The sequence below is a fragment of the Hibiscus syriacus genome, unplaced genomic scaffold (genome assembly GCF_006381635.1).
Source record: "Hibiscus syriacus cultivar Baekdansim isolate YM2019G1 unplaced genomic scaffold, ASM638163v2 tig00111769_pilon, whole genome shotgun sequence".
Classification (NCBI taxonomy): Eukaryota; Viridiplantae; Streptophyta; class Magnoliopsida; order Malvales; family Malvaceae; genus Hibiscus; species Hibiscus syriacus.
Genome location: NW_024063172.1, coordinates 4,791,737 through 4,802,543, shown reverse-complemented (window position 1 = coordinate 4,802,543; position 10,807 = coordinate 4,791,737). Strand labels below are relative to the sequence as shown.

The 10,807-nt window shown below is 34.5% G+C and overlaps 1 protein-coding gene across 1 annotated transcript; it reads left to right on the top strand.

The window, feature by feature from the left end:
- Positions 1-5,100: 5,100 nt before the first annotated feature.
- On the top strand, positions 5,101-7,740 carry LOC120169649 (tryptophan aminotransferase-related protein 4-like). The gene is made up of 5 exons (XM_039177754.1): positions 5,101-5,383; positions 5,476-5,773; positions 6,595-6,887; positions 6,968-7,248; positions 7,331-7,740. Exons 1-5 carry the CDS (start codon positions 5,112-5,114, stop codon positions 7,540-7,542), a joined length of 1,356 nt encoding a protein of 451 aa, XP_039033685.1. The 5' UTR covers positions 5,101-5,111; the 3' UTR covers positions 7,543-7,740.
- Positions 7,741-10,807: the final 3,067 nt, after the last annotated feature.

Below are 10,807 nucleotides of genomic sequence, written 5' to 3'. Positions count from 1 at the left end.
AGAAAGAAATAAGAGGATAGAACCTTCCCGTCGGAGGATGAGAGAATCTCAATATTTCTTTTCGGATTAAAGGATTTTCCCTAATAATTAATTCAAAGCAAATTATTTAATCTTTAATAAATGGATCCTATTCTAACTTTATATTATATTTGTAATTTCCACCATTTATGACAACGTGTAAGAGATTGAGTAGCAATTTTGGGCACTGTGGGGGTGCTAATCCTTCCCCATGCGTAATAAACTCCCAGACCCGTTAAATTGAATCTTTGATAATGCATACTGATTTTTTTCTTAAAAATGATTTTCCTTAAAATTGTTTTAAAAGACCTTTTTAGGTATTCGACCTACCTATCTCAAGGGTCGATGACGACTCCCATTCAATTTAATTCAAATTAACTCAAAATCACCAATTTTTCAAATAAAAAGTCATAATTGTTTTTTTTAAATAATATTTATTTTTTTTATCAAAAAAATGGTTATGACAATAATTAATAATGATTAAGTATTGTGTAATGACCATTAAAGAAGTTTCAAAGGTATTTTCTAATTTATTCGATTCAAATTTTCACACATTTAATTAGTTACAAGATGGCTATGATTTTTTTAAAAGGAAAATGGTATGATTTTATTGATGAAACCATACACAAAAGAGAGATTCGTTAAAAAACCTCACTACATCTAATGGAGGAAAAAGAGTGCATCATGTCGGTATTGATTACACTGACAATCTTAAACACACTCTTTAATTCCAAGAAGGATAACCAAAAAGCCACACAACTCTCACATACCCAAAATACCATCACCCAAATACATAAAAAACTCACCCGCGATCATAATGGACTAATCTTTCCATTTGTACCAATCACAAGAAGAAAGTCTCGACGATTCAAGATTTAACTAAATGCATTCATTCAAGACTTTATAAAAAAAAGTCCTCTAGCCTTCTTGAAGAACCTAAGATTTCAACAAAATAAATACACAAAGGATGTCCAAGAAAGAAGAAACCCAAATCAATCATCTATGCATCCGAAAGAGAATGAACCACAAATGTACAAGAGGCTGCTCCAATTAATCCATAAGCACAGTCCATAAAAGAAGCATCTTCAATTAATTTTGAAGTCCATTAAGTTGGGTCAATTAAATATAAAATCCAGCCCAAGCTTAGTTATAAAGCATTGGGCCGAATTGGGTCACAAAATCCAATCCATCCTTATTTTTAATTGTTGTTTTTTAGGATTAAGTTAAATAATTAGTGATCCATGTGATTTAAATACTAGTCATTGGATTTAGAATAGATTAGGGATGGCAAACGGGTACAATTTCATGGATTCTGCACCATATCCACTCCAATTGGGGTGGGATTGGGTATAACTTTAGTGAGTAGTGGGCGGGTGTGGATTTAGAAAGTGGTACACGTCGCGGATAGTGGCCTGGTGATGGGTTTGAGACCTTACCCGCCCCGCATCCGCCCGCCCACTAAATACCCATTAAGTTTTGGACCATTGTGAATTTAGATATAATTTTAGAGACTAATTTATAAATCTTAATATTGGATAAGATATAACTTATAATTTAACCAAATATTAGGTATAATTTTATAGACTAATATTATGCTTCTTAATGGAAGTGTTTGTTTTATGTTTGTTGTTTATGTATAACTTAAGGTTGTTGTCAGGTGGGTCTAGCCTGGTACGTCTCCAGTTGGGTAGTGGGTGTGGGGATGGATTTGAGAATGTACCCTCGTGGGAGGGTGTGGATTTGAAATTTTTTTGCCCATCATGAGTGGTGGGCGGTTGGTGGATTTGAAAATATTAGGTGGATATGAGAATAGGGGAGGGGGTATCCGCACCCGACCGCCCGTTTTCCATCCCTAGGATAGATCAAGGACCAAGATCATTGTCGCCCAAGTCTTCTCCTTCCAAGCAACTTGTATTTTCATCCACTAGGTCTATAGGGGATTAATGGTCAAGATTTGACCTCATAAGTCTTTGTTTTTCATTAGGTTAGTAATTAGGATTAGATCATGATAAGAATAGGCCGCACCCTCCCTATACAAGGGTGCCACCCACACCATTGTTAGACATATCTCTTGTTTTATGAGTAATATGCTCTTTGAGTACGTTTTTGCAAGTGTTTTTATTTGTGTTTTCGAAGCATTCTATGTCACGTTTCGTAGTGAAACCATCTTCAATCTTCAATTTGCCAAGATCATCTTTCTTGGAAGGTTGATTAGAGCCGGTGACGGAGTTTATCGAATCAATCAAGATTTGAAGGGTTTCTAGGATATCTATCCAACGCCTATCTTGATTCGTTCCTGAGTTCAAGATTCCATCTTTTCATCTTCTTTATTCATCTTTATTGCTTCATTATTGTTTCTTTAATTTTCTCGTTATAATTCTTGAATTGTTCTTTGATGTTTTCTAATCTTTTTTTTATTGATTTTGGCGTGAACAAAAACTTTCTTTCGATCTATTATACAAGAGCCTAGAATCTCGTAAGAGTTCATGCTTGACGAATCGATCGTTCTCCGTTGACATCGTATTAGTGGCGGATCTACATGTACCCTAGGGTGGACACGTGTTCACTCTGAGATTCAAATTTTATTATGTTAATTACCTATTTTATTAATGGTGTCCATCCTAAAATTTTATGTGCCCATCCCATTTAAAACTTCTGTGTTATTAATATATATGTGCCCATCTTAAAAAATATTTTCAGATCTAGGACTAGATCATATCATTATCCTGTATTCACCCTAAATTAATAAAAAAAAAATAATGAAATGCAATTTTATGGTTATCAATATGGACGAACCGCATGTTTAATACCAAAAATGCCCTTTAGTCTTTATTCATATAATTTTTGTGGCTAGGTTTTTGAACATGGAGCAAGGCGAGGGATAAGCAATATGCACTGTTGAACAGATTGGTGTGTTTATCCAAATTGAACATCAGATTTGCATATCATATCTCATTTTTTCCTCATGCATGCCCCTTGTCTTCCATTTTTTCCTCATTGCCCCTTGTCTTCCATTTTTTCTAATCCATACATTTTAGTTATGTGTTTTAATTATCACATCATTTATGAGAATTTTATTAATTATCACGTCATTTTTATTTATTTTTCATAAAAAATATTAATATATTATTTTTAAATTAAATAATCATTTTACAATATTTTATAGTTGAACAACTAAAAAATAATGTCTTAACTATTTACATATTTTACCCATAGTTAAAAGGAAAGTCAGAATTCTCCTACTCGTATTCAATCGTAATGATATGCGTAAGTGTTTCCCAAGTTGTGAAATTAAAATGCAGTGACGTTGTTTTATCCTAAAAGTTAAAAATGTAATGGCATTGAAATTAAGTTTAATTTGTTTCTTTTCTTTTTTATTAATATGATGTTAGTAAAAGATAGTATCCGTTTAAAGAAAACTTTAAACCATTTACATTAAATGCTCATATCTCTAGGGTTTCTAGTGCTCGAATCTAAGACCTCAGTAAATAACAACAATTTCTTTAGTGTCGATATCGCTGGGTTCGTGCAAGTTTAATTTGTTAAGTTAATTACATTTTGAAATTAATGTAGGCGAAGTTCCCATTTGAGAATAAACTACTACTCTAAACTCTGTTAAACAACTTTCTTATAACCTTTTGGAGTTCCAATGTGTCATTACACTAATATTCTTAATTATATTTCAATTTCCTACAACATTTAGGAGTTAATTAAAAATGTGGCTAGGTGCTAGAAGTTTATAAACTTTTGAAAAAATAATAATTAAATTTGATTTTTTTCATTCAATCAAGTTTATTTATTCTAAGATTTTAAATATCAAGGTTATGAATAAAATAAAATATAATAGATTTATTGATAGAATCGATTAGATTGCAGTGATTATAGACTATTCATTCCTTCTAGTTTAGGCACAAAGTTACAATTATTGATAGGTCAGCCGTCGCTAGTGTCGAATTTATATAGAAAAGGTATATAATGTGACCTGCAACTAAATAAATTGTGATATGTTTCAAATAAAAATAAAACAAAAATAAGCTAATTAAAATAAAGGGTAAGGTACACAAATGGTCCCCCAACTATATAGCACTGCTTTGTTGAGTCCCTTGACAAACTAAAGTTACAAAATGATTCTTTGATTATAGGGCATTGTTTTGTTAAGACCATCGACTATTAAAAGTTACAAAATGGACACCTAACTATTCATATATTCCAAACTCATCATTTTCTGTTAAAAATTTGACGGTCGTCTGAGTTTGGACGTTAACATGTTGACTAAGATATGATAAAATTTGATCCCATAATTGTTTGAATTGTATAGTCATTTGAGATTCTGGGATAAGATGTTGTCATATATGGTCAGTAGGTTAATGTTCAGCTCAATCGATCTTCAACCTTTTAATAGAAAATGACAAGTTTGAAACATTGAGTAGTCGAGTGACCATTTTATAACTTTTAATAGTTGAGGTATTCAACAAAACAACACTATATATTTAGAGAACCATTTTGTAACTTTTAATAGTCAATAGACTCAACAAAGCAGTGGCATATAGTTGGGGGACTATTTGTGTTCTTTACCCTAAAATAAACAAATCTTGCCGACAAACAGACAACTAATTTTTAGTTTTTCACACTATACTAGTAAAAAAAGAGTTATATGATTATATTATATTCAGCAAATTTTGCCGACTGTTTATGTGTTTGACTTTTATATACGCGACAAGCCAGTTCGAGTTAGATTCTTGTAGTCATTGTTTAGTATTTTTCCCTTTTATTTCTATTATATATCATCTGTCAGTGTTTCTGATTGGGCAAATATAGAACAATAAATTCTTCAATAACAATAACATGCATGTTGTGTTCTTAAAAGTTAAAATATGATTATCTAGCCGCCTTCCGGAAAGTTTCTGAACATTTAAACCGCGTTTGAACGTCAATGGCCTCGTAGATTATACTGTTATTAATAAACCCTAGTTGATTTTGTTTTCATTTTAAACGTGATCTTATTCACAAGTAGCAGTCAGTAATCCTCCTGTATAAAGCAGCAAGTTTTTCTGCCAATCACACTCAGGTTTGAAAGAAAAAAGAGACATAACATGGCTACCATTACGATTCTGTTAAGTTGTTCGATGGTACTTAACCTGTTACTTTTTGTTAGCATCTACTCCCATGGCGGGTGGGAGCAAAGTTGGACCGAAACCGCTGCTGCAGAAGCTGAATTTGTGGCATCCATCTCCTGTTCAGGACACGGTAGAGCTTTCTTGGATGGATCTATCCTTGATGGAAAACCTGTTTGTGAGTGCAATGCATGCTATGCAGGCCCTCACTGCTCCGTCTTGTTACCGGGATGTATAGCCGACGCCGATAGGTAATCGACCGATCACACCACTGTTTCGGTTCATTTGCAGATGATTAATGTGATTAACGTTGTATTTGTGAATGGTAACTCATTTGTTGCAGTGGTGATCCTATGTTCTTGGAGCCCTTCTGGTTGAAGCATGCAGCTAGCAGCACCATTGTGGTTCCTGGATGGCATCGGATGAGCTACGAATTCAACGATGGTTCTCTCCTCTCTAACCAACTCGAATCCCAAATCCGTACACTTCATGCAGTTGTTGGAAATGCAGTGACTGATGGAAGATACATCGTAATCGGTGGTGGTGCTACTCAACTTCTTCATGCAGCAGTGCATTCCCTCTCCGCCACTAACGATCGATTTTCGCCAGCACGAGTCGTTGCATCGACCCCATACTATCCCGTATGATCCTTGCCCTCTTACTCTAATAAATTTTAGGTCTACAGTATTTTTTGAATGATCCCAAACTATAGTGTTTTTCACAAATAGGTACTTACAGTATTTTTTGAATGATCTCGATGTCTAATGTTACTATTTTAGGTGTTTGAATCGTAAATACCGTTAATTTTCTCTATTAAGTGACACGTGTCATATTCTGAAAATTTTAAAAATTTTATTTAAAATTAAAATTATATATTTTTAAAAAAGCACACACAAAAATTTTGAAATAACCTCAAAACTTTGAAAATTTTCATTTCAACCTCTAAACCCACACCGATCACTGGCTTTTGCAGTCAACGAAGCTCCACCCGACCTGACCTACCCCCAACGATCAATACGAAATCGCGACCAATCAATGTTTTGTACCCCACCGACCCTAGAATGAAAATCGCGATCCCACACGATTTCGACTGCAACTACGACAGCGTATGACTAGGAAGATGGCGGGGACTAAGTTGGCATCAATAGCCGTGGCTGGAAAGGGCGGTGGCAACGTGTTAAGATTAGGATTTAGGATTTTTATGAATTTGGACTTTTTTTATAAATATAATAATATTTTTAATTTAAAAAATAAAAATTACCATAATGTTACAAGTGTCACTCAATAGAGAAAACTAACGGCAGTTACGGTCTAGACACCTAAAGTAGTGACTTTTTTCGTTCAAAAAATATTGTAGACATTTATTAGTGAAAATCGTTATAGTTTAGGCATTTATTTTATAACCAAGCCTAAATTTATGTCTTTTAATCAAATTTTCATAATAAGGTGATTCATGCTACAGGTTTACAGGGAGCAAACTGAGTTCTTCAACTCCAAGGATTACAAGTTCGAAGGAGATACATCAGTGTACAAAAACAAAAGTGTTTCACAAGGGAAATTCATCGAGCTTGTGACTTCACCTAACAATCCGGATGGGAAATTAAAGAAGGCAGTACTTCAAGGTCTATCTGTGAAGACAATCCACGATCTTGCTTACTATTGGCCACATTATACACCAGTGCCAACTCCAGCAGATGAAGATCTCATGATATTCACTCTCTCCAAGCTTACTGGCCATGGCGGAAGCAGATTTGGGTAACAATATTCTCCATCGTTTTGGTTCCTTAAAGCCATAATTTTGGTTTGCATACTTAAACGTGCTTTGTTTCCCTCAGATGGGCAATCATAAAAGACGAAGCTGTGTATCAAAGGATGCTTACATATATGAGTCTAAGCACTTATGGTGTTCCTCGAGAGACTCAACTTCGAGTTCTGAAGCTGCTAAAAGTTGCCATTGAAGAACAAGGAAAGGAAATGTTTAACTTCGGGTACAGAATAATGAGAAACCGATGGATAAAGCTGCGCAAAACCATGTTAACGTCTAAGCGGTTTTCAATACAGGAACTTGAGCCTCAAAACTGCTCTTTCGCACGAAAAGTCAGAGAACCAACTCCAGGTAAATCATTAACACTCTTCAAATCATGACTAAAACGAAAATAAGTTGTGAACTTGACGATTATCTTGTTTTTGATGGGCAGCTTTTGCATGGCTCAAGTGTGAAAGAGAAGAAGATAAAGATTGCAACGCAGTGCTCCACTCGATGAATATAACTGGACGTCATGGTAGCTTGTTCGGTGCTGAAAGCAGATATGTTCGGCTTAGCTTGGTTAAAAGAGAAGATGACTTTGATTGGCTGCTGAAAAGGATGAAAATGTTGGTTTCCCAGGAAAATAATGATGCTGGTGATTGAATTTGCTAGAGATCGTGACCCGAATTTCATTTGATCCGATCTGAAAAGTTTATGGTACAATTGGTTTGATAAAAATGTTTTGAGTATCCATAGAATCTATAGTTTTTGTGTTGAAGGTTGAGTTGTGAATTAGTTAAAGGTCTAATTAGAATTTATGAGGGATTGTTAACAGTTGTTGGATTAATTATACGCATGATCATGGAGATATAAAAGCATCAATGTAATAGGTTTATTGTATTGAATTCATTTTTGACCAGTTAATAAAAAACCAAATTCATTCTCTCATAACCTAACCCTAACCATCATTAATTGTTTCACTTTCTTTCTTTCTTTCTCAATAACTTATTATTACTTTCTCATTTTATTCAATTTCATCTTTCGATAATCGTGTACAATACACAGTATCATAGCGTCGAGTAATTACAATCATCGATGGTGTTTTCGTTGCAAATATATTATGATTCTTTTTTCCCCCCAGGTGATGGTGATGCTACCACTGTTAGTTTGCTTTCTCCTTTTTATTGTTGTTGATGTATATACTTATGGATCTTGTCTGATTTCATTTTATCTGTGTATTAAGGAAGCTAAGGATGAAGATGTGATATCTCCTAGTGTTGCTGGTGATGCCTTCACATTGGTACAAACCACTACCACTATAGGTATTTTCTAATTTATTTGATTCAAATTTTTATACATTTGATTAGTTACAATATGTTTATGATTTTTTAAAAAAGGAAAATGGTATGATTTTATTGATAAAACCATACATTACAAGATACAAATGAGAGACTCGTTAAAAAAACCTTCCTAACACCTAATGGAGGAAAAGAGTGCACCATGTAGATATTGATTTACACTGACAATCCTAAACAAACTGTTTAATTCCCAATAAAGATAACCAAAAAGCCACACAACTCTCATATAACCAAAATACCATCACCCAAATACATAGAAAACTCACACCAGAGATGACAAAACCAGCATTACATGCTTTCAACCACAACTTAATAGCATAGGATCCTAAAACATTCAAAAACAAATCTCACTAGCAATAGAACACCATAAACATAACTTGAAGCCAAAATACCAGACAAAGCTAAACAAAACACGAAACTCAAGAGATCTGCAGATCCAGGTCAAAACGCTGATGTTTAGGGGGAAAGAAAAACCATCAAAATTTGGTGCCTCAATTGGACACATAAATACCATATCTTCAGTTCGATTGATTCCTGTTTTTGCCAAATTGTCAGCAACCCAATTAGCTTCTCTGGTGATAAGCACGATAGACCAACAGGGCCCTGTACTACAAGAAAAAGCAGAGAGAATAATATTCTTAAACGATGAAGGGGCTTTTGATGGGCAAAGGAACTAACTAACTACATTGCTATAGTCACTCCCGACAAGCAAAGAATAAGACAACACCCAACTAGAAGACCAAAACATATCTCCAGCCTCCTTGACAACAAGCAATTCTGCTGTAGAAATATCCACAACCACTATTGATTTTGAGAAAGTGATCAAAGATTTTCAATTGTGATCCCTCAAAATTCCACCAATATCCACAACTCGAAGACGGAGGGCTCCAAGACACGGGCAAAGTGCAAAGGGACCCAACCTTCACATCCTTAAGCATAAAAGGCATGTTTTGAATATCACTAATCGAAAAAGCCATACTTTCCATTAAGCTTTACAGCATAAACCAACCCTCAACACCACCAAATAGAATAATTGATCAACAGGAAAAAATTTACCATTAAAGACAGCTTTATTGCAGCTCAGTCATAAAGTCCACACAATTCCAAAAAATGCCAATTTCCAAACAATTCTCTCCTTGAAACTAGAAGAACAAGAGTTCCAAACACATAAGAGACTTCTCGAACAGCTTGGGATAACCACATAAATGTCCCACACATGAAACCATTTTTGCCTAAGCAACCAAGCAATACCGCACTCACAAAACAAATGATTTACCGATTTCTCCTTGACTGAACATAGACCATAATTAAGAGATGCCTAAGAATAAGATCCACGCTTAGCAAATTCGTACTTTGTTGGGATTCTTTCGTGCAAAAGTTTCCGCACAAAAGTTTCAACTTTTGCTGGAGCAAGATTCGCTCAAACTGATCTCCAAATATGATCCAGGTCACCACTGGGATGAGAAACCAATTTAGCAAATGTATTCGAACTATATAATCCATTAGGTGACCCTTTCCACCGAATGCAATCTCTTTCCAAAACTCCAATCCGATATTCATTAATGGTTGAGAGGAAAAGGTTCTAAACTTCCACTTCCCAATCGAACAATTTCTCCCGTAATGATATATTTCATGTCCATTCGTTCCCAACAAAACACCCAAATTCATATATGCTCCCCTGCTTCGAAATTGCTATGGAAAATATTCGTAGAAACATCTCCTTTAGAGGACTAGTGCCAATCCAAACATCATACCAGAAATCGATTACCTTGCCATCACCAACTACTAGCTGAATGTTTTGTTGAAAAGGATCATTACTAGACTAAAGAGGTGAAATAATGTTGCGCCAAATCCATGACTTGTTACTTGAATTAAGTTGCTAGGAAGAAGTATATACGAATAACCCTCATATTTAGCATTCAAAACTCTCCATACCTCCTAATCCATTTATTCAATTATTTTTTATTTTTAAATCCATTAAACCCAAACCCCCAAAGAGTTTCGGGTTGCAAAGGACGTCCATCGATCTTCTATCTGAACATCCCCAAACAAAATTTGCAATAAATTTATTAAGGCGATTGCTAATCGCAGCCAGCATCTTAAATAAACATACATGCAAGACAGGAATAGAAAGCACATATTTAACTAAGTGATGCGGCCACTAATAGATAATAGCTTCGACTTCCAGCCCCTTAACCTCCTATTAAATTTTTCCATAACGGGGACCACAATGCAGCTGAATTTTTCGAAGCACCCATGGGAAGACCGAGATACTTGTAGGGAAACTTGTCACACCCCAAATTTTTTGGGTTAAAAATAATAATTTCCTTAGATTGATTTTGAGGATTAAATTAGCATTTTATTAAAATGTTAGGATAATATGTAAAAAAAAAAAATCCAAAGACTGAAATATGAATTTAACCATAACCTTTTGACTAATAAAATAAAAGAAGATTAAAAAGTAAAACATATGGTTTTATGGGTTTTGAACCCATATCCTCCAAAATATTCAACACAAAGCCTTAACCCTTCAAGCTAGTCTACTATAGCTAATATGAAATTAGAAAAAT